General features: G+C 40.2%; 3 protein-coding genes across 3 annotated transcripts in view; 1 reads left to right on the top strand and 2 right to left on the bottom strand.

Moving 5' to 3' along the window:
- The window catches only part of LOC115746725 (endoribonuclease Dicer homolog 3-like), a 50,180-nt gene that overhangs the window by 18,030 nt on the left and 14,957 nt on the right, over positions 1 to 17,193 (top strand). The gene's annotated exons all lie outside the window — the stretch shown is intronic.
- LOC115746726 lies at positions 5,114 to 16,262 on the bottom strand. The gene is made up of 2 exons (XM_048277463.1): positions 16,063 to 16,262; positions 5,114 to 5,683 (listed from the first exon to the last, which is right to left on the bottom strand). The coding sequence occupies exons 1-2, from the start codon at positions 16,249 to 16,251 to the stop codon at positions 5,180 to 5,182; spliced, it is 693 nt and encodes a 230-aa protein (XP_048133420.1). The 5' UTR covers positions 16,252 to 16,262; the 3' UTR covers positions 5,114 to 5,179.
- LOC115746727 lies at positions 15,142 to 16,065 on the bottom strand. Its single transcript, XM_030682616.2, has 2 exons — positions 15,509 to 16,065; positions 15,142 to 15,205 (listed from the first exon to the last, which is right to left on the bottom strand). The coding sequence occupies exon 1, from the start codon at positions 15,956 to 15,958 to the stop codon at positions 15,548 to 15,550; it is 411 nt and encodes a 136-aa protein (XP_030538476.1). The 5' UTR covers positions 15,959 to 16,065; the 3' UTR covers positions 15,142 to 15,205; positions 15,509 to 15,547.

Genomic DNA, 17,193 nt, shown 5'->3' on the forward strand with positions numbered 1-17,193 from the left:
GAGACGCTAAGGTAATTGAAGATTTTTCGGTTGATCCGTACTTTGTAACAATATCATCAAAATTGCCACTAACTGTTCATGTTACACGTCATAGATACCTCCGCGTGAAGCCCTTCGATGTCGGCGAGCGATGCTACACGTAGGTGATCTTGATCCGCGGATAGTCCCGTATCTGCAAGCTTCGGGATTTTTTGGCGTTTATATGATGGGATTCATGCAGCTGGATTGGCACTTAATTACTGCATTGGTCGAGCGGTGGAGGCCCGAGACCCACACCTTCCATATGCCGGAAGGTGAATGCACTATCACGCTGCAGGATATTGCAGTGCCGATGTGCCTTCCTATAGATGGACGTGCGATTCATCGGCCCTGATGTTCCGCATTGGCCCACTGTATGTGACGATCTACTCGGTACTCACCCAGCCCAGTTGTGGGGCACACAGATCGGTTTGAGCTGGTTGAGACGGCGCTTTGAAGAGCTTCCGCCAGACGCCGATGACGTCGCCATAGTGCAGCATTCCCGGGCTTTCATTCTCCGTCCGCTAGGAGGATCTATTTTCTCGGATAAATCAGGTGCCCGAGTTAGTTTGCTGTTTCTTCCATTATTGGCGAACCTTAACGTCCCTACGCAGTATAGTTGGGGTTCAGCAGCACTTGCATGGTTGTACCGAGAGTTATGTCGTGCAACCGACCCGCAGACGAAGCAAATGGGCGGTGCCTTACATATCTTGCAGCTTTGGGCGTGGGAGCGCTTGAGATGTGTCTCCCCATCCCCGACGGTTGAGGTTCCTTTAGAACTTGCACCTTTCGGTAGTCGGTATGTGATCTATTATATTTTTAGTTCGTGCGTTATTAATTCCTTCCAATGCGTATAATATAAGAAAATTGAATGTTTTTTGTTTATGCGGTTGGAGTCACGGTCGAAGTACGACGGAGATCCCCACGCATACGTTGGTACATCTGCGCTACCAACTTGATAGATTGGCATCCGAAGATGTAAGTAATGATAGCAACGAATGAGTTTAATATAATGTTAGCTTTTAAATTAATTCTTCATTTAATTTCATATGTTTTATTATGATAACAGATTATTTGGGAGCCCTATGGTGGCGACATTCGGGAGAATGTACCGGCTTACTACTTGCGGGGACAGGATATTTGGAGGGCTCGTGTGCCACTTATACATTTTTGGATAATTGAGTGGCATTATCCAGATCGGGTACTTCGCCGATTTGGTATGCAGCGATTAATACCTACTCCTCCCCGCGATCACACAGGCTTGCATGATATTGACAATAGGCCACCCGGGAAGGATTGGGCAGCTAAACACGGACGATGGATCGCTTTGTGGGACAGACGTACCGAATATGTAGTCCATGCTGATCCCGCCACGGAGGAACTCCACTTTCACTCGGGATATATGGAGTGGTTCCGGAGACATACACGGAAGTGGATTTCTATTACGGGAGCTGCAATGGGTTCAATGGTTCGTGCAAATACTTTCAATTTAATTCATTAACTATATTTTTACTAACATAAGTTATTGTAATTTTATAACATTTGTTGCTTGTCATATCATTACCGGGGTGATTGCGTGGAACAAATCTTACGTATATTAAATTCACGTCCACCTCGTCGGACTTGGGGAGATGTGGGGAGGATAGCTAAGGCAATGCTATACGCCCAGCATGAGGAGAGGCGTCTCACGATGATGCCACCACCCCAACCAGCAACTACGGCGGCAACCGTTGGCCCTCACGATGATGATCCGCCCGAGCCTGTTCGGTCGACCCGGAGGACTCCTCGAGGTCATGTAGTTGGCGATGCCGTCCCTTACACCTTCGAGTATCATACGACGGATTTCGCTCCGGGTTTCGCTCCAGGATTAGACCGGACGGGTTTCAATGTTGGATTCACCCCTTTTGCCGCCCCATTTCCCGAGGGATCTACTTTTGCATTTTCGATCCATGAGACTCCAGCTCATTCTCCTACTTCGTATGTACCCGATTTCCCTCCTTTTTATTCAAGCTTCTCTACAGAAGGATATGTACCGTCCGGGCATGGCATATTTTCACAAGATATGCCTTCATCATCTACACATCCTCCTCGGTCGGATCCTCCTCCTTAGCCTCCTCCTCGTCCGTACAATACTAGAGCCGCCGAGCACCGAAGAGAGCCACGTTGCGGAACAGGAGGTCATGTAGGAAGACGACATCGTTAGTACATGCAATTGTGTCAGTCCGATTATTATCTATTATGAAAATAGCATGTTTTTCATATATCTCAGTACTTTCATTTTATCAATATTCTGAATTAATTACACTAATAAAATAAGCTTCAAAAGAAACAATTCATAAATAAAATAATAATTATTAAAAACTTAACAAAAATAATGATTTCCTTTTTAAATAAACGCCGAGTAGAACAAAACGCCCTGAATCGTCCATGGCCAGTTGATTGTGGCAATTTTCTTTTTACAATTTTTTTGGGAGACAATTTGCTGGAAGGGCAAAATCGTCATTTTCTAAAAGTCGTTGGCCAAAATACCCTCAATCGTCCATGGCTAGTCGATTATGGTCATTTACTAATTTTTGAGATTTTTTACAATTTTTTTGAAAGACAAATTGCCAGAAGGGCAAAACCGTCATTTTCTAAAAGTCGTCGGCCAAAATAACCTGAATCGTCCATGGCCGATCGATTATGGTCATTTACTAATTTTTGAGATTTTTTATAATTTTTTTGAAAGACAAATTGCCGGAAGGGCAAAACCGTCATTTTCTAAAAGTCGTCGGCCAAAATACCCCAAATCGTCCATGGCCAGTTGATTATGGTCATTTACTAATTTTTGAGATTTTTTATAATTTTTTTAAAAGACAATTTGCCGGAAGGGCAAAACCGTCATTTTCTAAAAGTCGTCGGCCAAAATACCCCCAATCGTCCATGGCCAGTTGATTATGGTCATTTACTAATTTTTGAGATTTTTTATAATTTTTTTAAAAGACAATTTGCCAGAATGGCAAAACCGTCATTTTCTAAAAGTCGTCGGCCAAAATAACCTTAATCGTCCATGGCCGATCGATTATGGTCATTTACTAATTTTTGAGATTTTTTATAATTTTTTTGAAAGATAAATTGCCGGAAGGGTAAAACCGTCATTTTCTAAAAGTCGTCGGCCAAAATACCCACAATCGTCCATGGCCAGTTGATTATGGTCATTTACTAATTTTTGAGATTTTTTATAATTTTTTTAAAAGACAATTTGCCGTAAAGGCAAAATCGTCATTTTCAAAAGTCGTCGACCAAAATACCTCCAATCGTCCATGCCAGTTGATTATAGTCATTTACTAATTTTTGAGATTTTTTATAATTTTTTTAAAAGACAATTTGCCGGAAGGGCAAAACCGTCATTTTCTAAAAGTCGTCGGCCAAAATACCCCCAATCGTCCATGGCCAGTTGATTATGGTCATTTACTAATTTTTGAGATTTTTTATAATTTTTTTAAAAGACAATTTGCCGGAAGGGCAAAACCGTCATTTTCTAAAAGTCGTCGGCCAAAATACCCCCAATCGTCCATAGCCAGTTGATTATGGTCATTTACTAATTTTTGAGATTTTTTATAATTTTTTTAAAAAACAATTTGCCAGAAGGGCAAAACCATCATTTTCAAAAGTCGTCGGCCAAAATACCCCCAATCGTCCATGCCGGTTGATTATGGTCATTTACTAATTTTTGAGATTTTTTATAATTTTTTTAAAAGACAATTTGGCAGAAGGGAAAAATCGTCATTTTCAAAAGTCGTCGGCCAAAATACCATAAATCGTCTATGGCCAGTTGATTAGGGCCATTTACTAATTTTTAAGATTTTTTACAATTTTTTTGGAGGACAATTTGCCACAAGGGCAAAATCGTCATTTTCTAAAAGTCATCGGCCAAAATACCCCGTATCATCTATGGCCAGTTGATTGTGGCTATTTATTAATTTTTGAGATTTTTTACAATTTTTTTTGAGACAATTTTCTAGAATGGTAAAACTATTATTTTTTAAATGTCATTGGTCAAAATACCCCGAATCGTGCATGACATGTTCATTATGGCCATTTTTGACATTTTTTTCAATTTTTTTCGAAGACAATTTGCCATAAGGGCAAAATCGTCATTTTCAAAAGTCGTCGGCGAAAATACCCTGAATTGTCTATGGCTAGTTCAATGTTGCCATTTACTAATTTTTCCGAGCTTTTATAATTTTTTTAGAAAATAATTTCTTACGAGGACGAAATCGCCGGACCGGGATCGGGGCCGAGGGTGGGGAGGGGCGGCCGGCGGCAGGGGCTGCCCCGCTCGGCAATATAACCGCCGAGCGGCCACTCGGCTCGGCGATTACACCGCCGAACGGACCCGTAAACGGCAAATAACTTTTCTCTCCCCTAAAATGGTAAATAAAATTTTTTTTGCATGCAATTTGAAAAAAAGCCCGGATATGAGTCTTGGAAACTCCCCACAAAGTTGCAGCTAAGAAGTCCGTCCAAGACTTTGATAATCCAAAGACGTTTGCCGACACTGTTCTTGCGAACAAGGCGATCCGTCTCGCGGAGACTAATCGTGCCAGGTTGTTCATCAACTCAACATGCTGAATGAAGAGATGCAGCAGACAAAAGTCTTAATTCTCCAACTGCAGAGCCCACCCGACCAGGAGGAGATAGCAAAGGAAGTTGAAAAGGCACTCAAAGATAGTGAGAATGCCAAGATTCAAGAGCTAACAGACCAATTAGTGTCATTAGCTATTGAAGAAAAGCGCAGCACGGACAGGCTACGAACCTCGATCGAAAAAGATCAAACCCAACAGTACAGAAGTTTGGGGCCATCACAAATCCCAAACCCAACATGTCATGGCTTTACGGGAACCCAAAAGACAAACCTTCTAACATCATGAAGAATTTATTCGACAAACCTTCTTCATGGTATTACTGTTGCATTACGTAATTGTGAAGGAACGGCCATCTGACTCGCAAGAGGAACTCGTTCTCTCTTTGCAATCCTTATGATTCAAATCGTTGTTCTTGGCCCGATGCCGTGGGGTTGAATTATTCAACTTAAATACTATAATTGTTGAGTTGCGGAGGCAGAATCGATGACATTTGCCGGCAATTCAAGCTCGCACCGGTGTGGTTCGCTGGTTCTTTAGCCTCCCCCTTCCCGGCGCTGAGCGTCCAGGATTCGCAGGAGAAGATGCTTCAGACGGTCTATCAGTTCCACCACGGAATGTCCCGGTGGGACCGGAGATTGGCAACGCTTGCAGAGCTTGGAATACCGGCTCAGAGCTTCCTCCAGCTTTGCCGCCTCCCTCCCCAGCCCTCCTGCCACCGCCGCCATTGTCTCCTTGATGGCCTCCTCGCAGAGACTACACGCCCACCGGCCTCCGTGCCGCTCCCTCACGCGCCGCGCGTAGCCGGGTGTGCACTCCTCCCTGAACCCGCAGCAGCAGCACTCCGCGACCTCGAGCGGGGAGAGCCTGATAGTCTGCTGCGAGGAGGAGGCGGCGCCACCGCCGGGTCCCTTTGCCTTGGTCTCGCTCAGCACTGTCTCGTTCATCGGCGTTCTGCTTATCGGCAACAATGCTCCACAACAAGCCAGTGAATGCCGCGCTTCACGGTTGTTGTTCCTTCTCCCACTGGACTTCTGCAACTTCGCTGTCGCCGCCGTGTGCAAGGAGGCGCGGCGACTAACTTCGGTTAGTACGAAGATACTGGTATGGGACAGACCCTCTTAGGATTTAGAGATGGGAGCGGACAAGTACTATGTCACCCGAAGCGGAGGTAACCTCTCATCCTTGAACTCAGTTTTATTTGAGTATCAAGCATCATGTCTAGAACATGAGCATGTGGGATATTGCACTTAGTTGCATCGTGGGAAACCACAATCATGCATCATTTTGCATATGCTAACAGTGGTCTTCCACAAAAGGGACCGCAAAATGTTTTCCCTCTTTTGCAGAAAAAACAGCCCGACGTCGCAAGATCCCGGCGACGGTTCAAACTGGTATCAGAGCCTGTTTAAAAGTAAACTGGCCGAACACAGCACAAGCTGAAATCTTCCATATCCATTAATTCGGTTCAAATGGATCAGGAAAATTTTAGATCAAGACCAGATTAACAGATCTGGAATTGCAAGCTGTAGAAATGAGCAACTTAGTCACCGCAGCAATGGCAAGTGCTCAAAGTAGTCACGGCCGGTTCGGTGGAACCGCCGGTTCCGGTTCGGGAACCGGCCATGAAAAATGGCGGTTCCGGGCCGGTTCCGGTTCCGCTTCGGAACCGCCGGTTCATTCCGATTCATTTTTAATAATAATTTTTAAAATAATAAATAATAAAATAAATATAATAAATTATAAATTATAAATTATAAAATACAATTAAATTGTACATTGTAATAAAATATGGGAAAAAAAAAAGAAGGAATGGGTTTGAACTTAATGAATTATCATTAAGCGGCCTACATATCTTCTTGGGGATAGAAGAATCAAAGCCCATGTAGTTCTTTTTACCTTTGAGAACCCCAACTTACCTCATCGTCAATCGTCGCTACCCGTTGTGGTACCCGTGGCGGTGGTACTCTCCAACATCATCGCTAAAAAATTCGTGTTCACGATCTAACTCTTGGTGTCGATATTTCGCCCTCGTCCAATCGCCGACACAAGCTTGAGCTTCCACAGAATCCGGGCTTAATCTTGAACGGCGAGAGTCCAAAATTAATCCTCCGAACTAAATGCTTGTTCAACCGCAACCGTTGAAGAAGGGGTTGTTAATATTTGACGAGCGATGAGGGCGAGAACTGGATACTCGATTTGGTGACTCTTCCACCACTTCAGGATTTCGAAATCTGTACTATGTTCTGCATCACGAAACTCAAATTGAGTGGTTAAATATTTTTCTAATTCAGAAATATTACATGTTGCCCCTTTTTGTTTTTTTTGCCTACTCTTAAGCATATTATACCCTTTACTAAATGAACTACCACCTTCGCTACGTGAGGCAGTAGATTGTAAAGATCCGTAATCACTTAAACCATATCTACTACAAAATTCTCCATATAATGCTACTATAGATTCTTTAACATGTCATAATATATTTGAAATATCTATTGAATCATCCAAATGTAAACAATCATGATAATACACATTCAAATAATCTTGTAAACCGTCTAATTTAATACGTGGATCAAAAACAATACCAACTAAATAGACAAGAGGAATTTGCAAATAATAATGCAACCATTTTTCTCGCATTACTAAAATAGTTTGACCTAATTCGGTATCTTTTTCATATTCACTAAAAACACTACTAATATTAACACACTCTATTAAAAATAAATGCGTTGTAGGATAATAAATACCAGATAAAGTCTTAGTAGCATCATTAAAAATTTTCAAAATATCTAAAATTTTCTTGCAAACGTCCCAATGTTGAGGAAGTAAAGTAATTTCAGGAATATTTTGTGAAATAAACATACATAATAAATCTTTATATTCAAAAGTTTGCCGAAGCAACTCGTACGTAGAATTCCAACGAGTCGGAATATCTTTTGGAAATCTTCTTGGCCTTCTCCCATTTTGTTTACAAAATTTTCCCCATGATTTCATACATTGGGGACGACTCCATAAAAATTTAATTGCACTTTTTATTGGGGCGAGAGAAGTGTCAAGAGTTCGTAAACCATTTTGTACACATAAATTTAAAACATGACAAGCACATCTAATGTGAAAAAATTGTCCGCCAAAAGTGGATTTGCAAATATTTTCTAATTCGGGAATAGAAGCGGTATTTGCGGCGGCATTATCAAAACCAATTGAAAATACTTTATTTATTAAATTATATTCTTCTAAAACTTGCATAATTATTCTATAAATATTATGAGCCGAATGGCTTTCATCAAAAACTCGGAATGCAATAAGTCTTTTTTGAATCATCCAATTGTCATCTATCCAATGACACGTGACGCCCATATAAGAATGAATTTGCCAAGGATCACTCCAAATATCGCTACCTATATGCACACGTCCATTGAATTCCGCAAAAAATTTTCCTAAAGATTTTTTTCCTTTTTTATAAAGATGAAAAACTTCGCGTTTAAGAGTATTTTTTGGAATAGTTGGCGCTTCGGAACCAACGCAGTATTTATCAAATATTTCATATTAAAATTTTCACCAGTATTAAACGGAGCATGATCAAGGGCAACATATTCACCTAATGTTTGTTTATAAAGTGCTTCGGTGAAACGAAATAAAGGATGAGGCTTAGAAGTGGCGTACCCGGAAATTTGTTGTTGCGTATTGTCGATCCCCGCTTGCGTTGGATGTTTTTTCGTCAAATGCCGACGGAATGTTCCGTAGCCGTCTCCTTTCGTGAATTTATAAGTTTGCGAACAATATTTACATTTTACATTATACTTACCTTCGACTTCATCACGTACCTTGTCGAAGTGTAGCCACAAGTCCGATGTATTATCTCGGCCCTTCCGTTCCGGCTCATTTGCCGTTGACGTTTCTTCGACACCAGTGGGAGGATGAAGACTTTCTTGTGTTGGGATGTGCTCGACGTTCGGAATCGGGACATAGTTGATATTATCGTCGTCGTCTTCCCAACTTGCATACTCACAAGGATCGTATTCATGAAAGGGATACTCGGAATCTTCCATAGCCATCTTGCCCTTGTCGGCATTTCTGCTTCCACTTGCCATTTTTGAGAGAATTGATCGGAAATCCGATTGAGAGAATTGAGTCGGGATTGAGAGAATTGGGAGAATTTAAGCGATTTGAGAGGATTTCGGAGAGAATTCGAGAGATTGTTCGGAGAATTTGTGACAAAAATGAAAGGGGAAGCATATGCATTTATAGGCAAGAATCATTTTTTTTTATTTTTATTTTTTTTTAAAAAAATTGGAAAGCAACGGCCCAAAGCCGCGGGGGGGGGGGGGCCGGGGGCAGAGCCCAACGGCTCTCGCCCGGGCCCACTTTTATTTTTTTTTTTTTTTTGGCGGTTCGGAACCGGCCCGGAACCGCCGGTTCCGGGCCGGTTCCCACGTTTCCGGAACCGTGGGCCCGGTCAACGGGCCGGTTCCGGGCCCACGGGCCCAAATGGCCCCCTCTAGCTCAAAGGCAAGCTCGAGAGATCGGAAGAGTCACTCAGCAACTTAATTATGTCGTGACCTAAAATTAAAAAAAATTCCAGGTTAATAGATTATTAGATTAATTATTCGACTAACCTAAAGAAGCCCCTGCAAATTTCTTTGTAATTAGCAGATAATCAAAAGAAGACCAAAAAAAAAACCTCAAAATTTGACTTTTTTCAATGAATTAAACATTAAGATTAAAGCCTTTTTAAAAAATAATAATAATCTTGAATGGGCCGAATTAAGCTCCAAGCAAGCCCATGTGAGCATTGGTCCATCGAGCGTCAATTTAAGCTCAATTTCCTGCCGTGGGTCCAAATTGAAGCGAATGTAAATGCAATATAAGAATGCTAAAAATAATGAGAGAAGATGATTTAATTATTTTTAATAGGAGCTAAAATTAATTCCTAATTTTTAAGAAAAATAAATTATTGAAAAGAAAAAGGGAAATTTAAGTGTCAACGGATCACAATGGTTAGAAAGCATAGGATATGATTTCTCAAGAGCTGCTGACAACAGCCATCTCAATTTGCCATGGTCAGACAATTGATATCCTTAAAAGAGTCAACAGCTTTAGAGCAGGGCCAAAAGGAAATCAAAATAGGACTAGAAAGTATACCTATAGTTCTAAAAACGACAGACTAGGTTTCACACTCTAGAAGCCAAAGTAAGTTCTGTTCAAGAATCTCTAGCTTCCTCAGCAAAAGAGATCAAGTTTGATCCAGATAATCCCAGGCCGACGGATATTAGGACTGAACTCAATTCCAAGCAAATCTTATTACTCAATGCTTAGAGATTGTTCTGAGATGCTTAAGAAAGTTGAAACTGTTCTTACAACGGTTCAGCAAAGGATAGGATGAGTCTTGAAAACTCCCACAAAGTTGCAGCTAAGAAGTCCGTCCAAGACTCTGATAATCCAAAGACGTTTGCCGAATCTGTTCTTACGAACAAGGCAAACCGCAACGGAACACGGTTTCGAAAATTATCTGTTATGTAGAACCTCGCGGAGACTAATCAGTGCAGGTTATTCATCAACTCAACATGCTGAATGAAGAGATACAGCAGACAAACTCTATTCTCCAACAGCAGATCACCCCCGACCGGAAGGAGATGGCAAAAGAAGTTGAAAAGGCACTCGAAGATAGTGAGAATGCCAAGATTCAAGAGCTAACAGGCCAATTAGCGTCGTTAGCTATTGAGGAAAAGCGCAGCATGGACAGGCTTCAAAGCTCGATCGAAAAGATCAAAGTCAGTGCAGGATTAAAGCCAACAGTACAGAAGTTTGGAACCATCACAAATTCCAGACCCGACATGTCGTGGCTTTGCGGGGAAACCGGAAGACAAACCTTCTACCATCATGAAGAAAATTAATTTGGGAAACTCATGATCAGACGAGTCGATAAGCCAAAATACCAGGCTTATGACAAGATCACATATGAAGAGGTAGATCAGATAAGTAATTACCAAAGCCCTTTCATTATCTGAAAAGGTTCTTTACGACACTAAAAGTGCCAGGAAGGACAAAAAGTCTTTTGAGTCTACAAGGCAACATCGAAAGACTACAATGAGATCATCAGATAGATCTCAACCGCAGTTTGGAAGAGCGAAGATCTCACCAAAGACTACAATGAGATCATCAGATAGATCTCAACCGCAGTTTGGAAGAGCGAAGATCTCACCAAAGACTACGGGTATTAACATTTGTCAGCCGTACAAATCTTAGCCAAATGGTTAGGAAACACAGGTATAAACATTCCTTTTAACCAAATGGTTCAGAGCAGGGGCACTGGGCGATGAGACTGACACTCCGGACGTTTGGCCCTCTCAAACTTACTGCTGCCCATCGGTTTCCAATACAGTGGATGGAGAGGTAGAAGCAACGGCACCGGGGCTAGTCGGTTTTCCTTTCATCGGCTTCCAATCTTTTTTTCCTCATTCTCTCTGGTGTTTCCACCAAGATGATTCTCGATATCGGCCGATGGTCAGCGGTGGTTTGATTGTTCCTGGCCCTTACATACGTGCAGGTTAATTTTCCTTCTTCTCAGACACTTTCATCGGCCTTCTTAGCGACAAGCGGGTGCCAAGTACGGTATGGATTACATTCGCCTGTTTTGCATTGGCCACCACCAAGGCGGCTGAGGTTGTTCATGTATGGAGTTTTAGAGGTTTTGCTCTTCAGGTGGATGAAAAGCCCGGAAAAGTACACAAAAAAATTCCTAGAACTATTATATTGGTATCAATCCAGTCTTAAATCTTTCAATTGAACCAATTTAATACTAAACATTTTCGTATTAGTACTAATTTAGTCCATCCGACAAATTTTGACTAAAAATTACCGACGTAGACGCCGATCGTCCTACATGATACAACTTACCATGACATGGACATTTTTTAAAAAATATTTTTTAAATTAATTTATTTATTAATTTTTATTTCTTTTTTTGTTTTTCTTTCCCTTTTCCATTTACCTACCCTCGCCTAGGCTAATGCGGCCTTGTTGAGCGTCACTTGGGCGTGCGATGTCAACCCTCGCCTAGGTGACACCTAATGAGACCGCCCCGGCATAGGCAATGGTCAACCTCGCCGGATCTAGCAAGGGGGCCTCATCGACGCTCGTCCTTGCCCAAGCACGGCTCGACGAGGTCGATCCTTGCAAGCCATGGCCTATGGCTGGTCGATCGGCCACCGGCAAATAGAAGAAAAAAAGAAAAGAAGGCTAATAGAAAAGAGAAGGAAAAAAAAGAATTTTTTTTAAAAAAATATATATTGAAGATATATAAAAATGTCCATGTTAGTGCTGATCGTGACACGTAGGACGATCAACATTCATGTTAGCGATTTTCCGCCAAAATTGCGCGGATGGACTGAATTGGTATCGACATCAAAATATTTAGGACTAAAAATTGGTCAAATTGAAAGGTTTTAAACTGAATTGGCATAAATGCAAAATGTTTATGACTCAATTGGCCCAAAAAAAAAAAGTTCAGGATTGAATTGGCACAATTGCAATATGTTTACGATTTTTTTTAAAAATAATTTTCCATTCGTTGCCAATAATATGAAAAAGTTCTACATATTGATAAATTGCTATGAATATCGATAGGCTTTTAGTATTGTTGGTGAACAGTACGTAACTGGGAATTTGTTAATCCTTCTCTGTCATTTGACAATCGGCAGCTTTCAACGAAAAAGAAAACAAATTACGTGCATTACCAACATCGTGAAATACGAAATTTATCCCTACATTTATCGTTTACTCTTCATGTGCAAAGATTTGCCAAGCGGCATGCATTCAAGAAAGAGACCAGGAAGAATTGACGAAAGATATTTTCAAATGTTGAGAGACTTTGATTGCAAATCGGGCAGATTCGTGTATCTCAATTCCGTCCTTAACCCAAAGCTGAATTGACGAAAGATATTTTCAGAGATCCTTCCTTTTAGGAACTTTCGTAGCCCTAGTTGGCACCACATGACTAAATTATACGCGATGATAGGAAGAGCCCCACTTTTCACTCTCTGGTATATATATGTGCGTGTCATGTACATTCCTTCTTCTTCTTTTTATTGGAGCATCTACTTTTCGCGTGAAGGCACGCGAGATTCTTCTACGTTATCCAATATACCTATAACCTCAAATAAATTTCATAGGGAATAGTGTTAGAAAAGCCTTAAACTTATTACATTTATGCTAATTTAATTCTAAACCTTTTATTAGTACTAATTAAGTCATAAATCTTTTCGCATAAAGCCAATTTAGTCCTTCTAACTAATTTTTGTAGGATATTGTTGACTTGGACATCGGACAGGTTATGTGGCATGACCGATGCTAATATGGAAATTTTTTTTAAATAATTTTTATTTTTTTATTATTTTATACACTTTTCTTTTTTTTACTATCTCCTTTTCTAGGTTTCTCCGGTGGCCAGCTGTGGCTAGCGAGCATGGCCCTCACTACCACTGGCACCAATCGGCCTCGCTAGGGTGAGGGCGAACGTCGGCGAGGCCGACCATCACCTGGGCTCCCCGGCCACCGGAGGAGCCTGGAAAAATAGATAAGGAAAAAAATGAAAAGGAAAAAAAATTTTTAAAAATATTAACGTTAGCGCCGACTATGTCACATAGGCCGTTTGGTGTTCACGTCAGCAATATCCGGCTAAATAGAAAGATGAAATTGGCTATAGGTCCAAGAGGTTTAAGATTTAGTGACACCAATAGAAAGTTTAGGTCTAAATTGGCATTAATGCAATAAGTTTAGTACTTTTTTGATACTTTTCCCGATTTCATGATTGTCGCAATTCATGCCATCAATTCATATTATGCGCAACGATTTACAAGTTACAACCTACCATTGAATGTCATACAAACTACATCGAAATTAAGAAGTATTCCATGAGCTCCTCAAATTAGTGAAATAGATCTAAATCATCTGATAGGACATATTTCTATTTAAAAGTTGGTGGGGCTCATCCTCCATGTAAATATATAGCTGATATAGTTGATCGCGATCGCGGTATGCTACAAAGGAGAGAATCATATCAGCCTTAGGTTGCATTTGGCAACATTTTTGTTCTCGGAACAACTTTTGAAATAGAAATACTTTTTTCTATTTCGTTTCCCGGCAACGATTTTTTAGAATAGAAACGCATTTGATAACCGCAAAAAAATCTATTCTCGACACAAAAAAAGAACAGAAACGCATTTAGTAATCGCATAAAGTTTTTTTTTGGTAAAGTAGTAACTGCATAAAATTTCTGTTCCGGGAACCAAAAAAAAGAAAAGAAAGGAAAAGAAAAGTGTTTGGTAAGCGCAAAAAAATTATTCCTAATTTTTTCATTTAATTAAGGGGACTATATATATATATTAAAAGTAAGATGCCTTTATCTTTTTAACTTACTAAATCAAATTAAATCTCATTTGTTTAATTTACTAAATCAAATTAGACCAATATATGTATAAGTAATTTATGCATGATTTATCAAATTACAATATGGATAAGATCAACTATACAAAAAAATGAAAGAAAAGACGAATTGGAATTGGATAATGAGAACATCAAATATGATTTCTATAGATAGAAAAATTACAATTATGAGTCACATGTAAATGATCCCAAGTAATTAAAAATATGATTACCTTTAAACGGGGACCCCTAGAAAAATATTAATTGCACTTTGAGTGAAACCGTGGATTAAAATGAAAAATATTTATGCATTTAGGCCCTTTTAGTCCAATTGTGCAATTTTTCCAAACATGAGGACTAAAATGAGATGGTATCAAAGTCTCACGTCATAACTCTAAAAGTAAAAAAAATTGACTAAAATGATTTAAAATGAAAATTTTTAGTCAATTTAGGATTATGTTCAATGAAGAGGCATGTGGTCCCAAACTGAATTTTTAAAACTTTAAGAGGCCAAAGTGAAAAAGAGAATTAAAATAAAAATATGGACTATTTTTTGCGTATTTTTATGACCACAAATATTATTTTTCATGATTTTCAGCTATTTTTATAATTAAAATAAATCCAAAAATGAAAAAAATTACGAAAAATATTTTTTGTTCAAAATTGGTTCCTAAGGCTAGACCAAAGCTTTCAAGGTTAGTTTTGTAATTTTATAAATTGTTTTGGTGTTTTTAATTAATTTTTTAAAATAAAATGATAAAAAATCAGTTGTCAACATCGTGTAAGAACAAAAGAGAAGAGATTGTGTTCAAAAATAAAATTATTCCCAATTATTTCTAAAAAAATGTTCCAAATGCGTTTCTAAAAAGTATTCTAAGAATATAGAAGTAATTTTTTTTTATTTCTATTTCAAAAGTATTTCTGTTTCTCGAAGTGCTCTCTGCGCACTTTGGAAATCAAAGTGTTCCGAGAAACGTTTTTTCTGGAGTGTTACCGTACGTAGCCTAAAAGACTATTGAATGTTTCTCTTTTTCTAGAGTATCGACCACAGCCGAGAGTGTGCATAATAATTTTACGATATGATAGTCTACCTAGGTCCGATGATGCTCTTAAAACCACGTGCGCGTCCCCATTTTTGCCTGTGCACAACATAGACGAAAATTCCAAAGCCTTCAGGGAAGATGACAAAGTTCGAATAGAGATAGTAGTTATCTTGATATATGATCATCGGGACCCCCACGATTTTCCCCTGTTCTTCGTGGGAATACTGTTGCATTACGTAATTGTGAAGGAACAGCCATCTGATTCGCAAGAGGAACTCGTTCTCTCTTTGCAATCCTTATGATTCAAATCGTCGTTCTTCGCCCGATGCCGCGGGGTCGAATTATTCAACTTAAATACTTAAATTGTTGAGTTGCGGAGGCGGAATCGATGACATTTACCTGCAATTCGAGCTCGCTCCGGTGTGGTTCGCCGGATCTTCAGCCTCCCCCTTCCCGGCGTTGAGCGTTCAGGATTCGCCGCAGAAGATGCTTTAGACGGTCTATCAGTTCCTCCGCAGAATGCCCCGCGACTGGAGATTGGCACCGCTTGCAGAGCTCGGAATGCCGGCTCAGCTCCTCCTCCAGCTTCGCCGCCTCCCTCCCCGGCCCTCCCCCTGCCGCCGCCGCCATCGCGTCCTTGACAGCCTCCTCGCAGAGACCGCACACCCACCGGCCTCCGTGCCGCTCCCTCACGCGCCGCGCGTAGCCGGGCGTGCACTCCTCCCTGAACCCGCAGCAGCAGCACTCCGCGACCTCAAGCGGGGCGAGCCTGATCGTCTGCTGCGAGGAGGAGGCGCCGCCGCCGGCGGGTCCCTTCGCCTTGGTTCCGCTCAACACCGTCGCGATCATCGGCGTTCCGCTTCTCGGCAGTCGGCAACAACGCTCCACAACAAGCCAGCCAATGAATGCCACGTTTCGCGGTTATCGTTCCTTCTCCCACTGGACTTCCGCAACTTCGCTGTCGCTGTCGCCGTCGCCGCCGTCTGCAAGGAGGAGCTCGAATGGCATGTGCATCTCAGAGAGCCTCGACAGGCTCTTCTTCTCCCTTCTTCTTCCCCGAGCGACTTCGCGTTGGTTCTGTGCTGTCCACCAAGACTGGAGATGGCAGAGAGAGAGAGAGAGAGAGAGAGAGAGAGAGGCATTTTTAATCTTGCGGCTCGACGTTAGTAGATTCAGATCTTCCTCTGGTCCTCGTACGGAAGCACGTAGTCTCCTTTTTCTTTTTTCCTTTTTTTATTTAGGTTGCGTTTTTCGGTAAAAATAAATCATTTAAAAAATATTTTTTTGAAATTCCTTATATCACTTGAAATGATTAATTAATAAAAATATGTTTTATTATCCTAAATATTTTTTATGAAATATTTTTCATTTATCTATTCTTATAATTGATAAAAACATCGTCCTTAGAAAGTTTAAATAATTCATATTTATGTAAGAAACGAATCATTATCTTAAACTTAGAGAAAATTACCATTTTACGTATTGTTTTTGTTTGGCTAAAGTCTATTATTTGTTAGTGGCTCTTTCACGTGAGCGCACAATATTTTATTAAAAGGAAGATAACATCCTGAGGTTTGGCTTATATGAGAATATCATACTTTGAATTTTTGGAGCATGGATAAAATACAATTTAGATCTAGCGATCTACAAGATAACATGATAACTCTTCCGAATTATCATTTTGAGTTGTTTAATATGGTACGGCTAGCGTTCCAAATTGATTAGTTTTACTACTTGAGCAATGGATTTTGTTGGGTTTTTGAGTTCGAATTAAGGGTTGGAAATTGTCTATGACTACGCAATGCATATATGAGAATGCCAAACGATTATTTTTTAAAAAACTTTCATAGATAAAGAAAAGATTATATTTGTAAATATTAGGGTTTTTTTTTGGGTAGGATTGACAATTTGAAACACAGTCTAATCACTTGATTCGCTTATCGTATAATCTAATATACCGAAATGTGAAAAACGGCGAATCGTTTGAACCAAAATATCGACAAAATTGGAATTCACCAAAATATTTAAAGCCGATAGAATTTCGGATTTGTAATTATATTAGATTTTGAAGTTTTCTAATTTCT

Source organism: Rhodamnia argentea, chromosome 4, assembly GCF_020921035.1.
Source record: "Rhodamnia argentea isolate NSW1041297 chromosome 4, ASM2092103v1, whole genome shotgun sequence".
NCBI classification, from domain to species: Eukaryota; Viridiplantae; Streptophyta; class Magnoliopsida; order Myrtales; family Myrtaceae; genus Rhodamnia; species Rhodamnia argentea.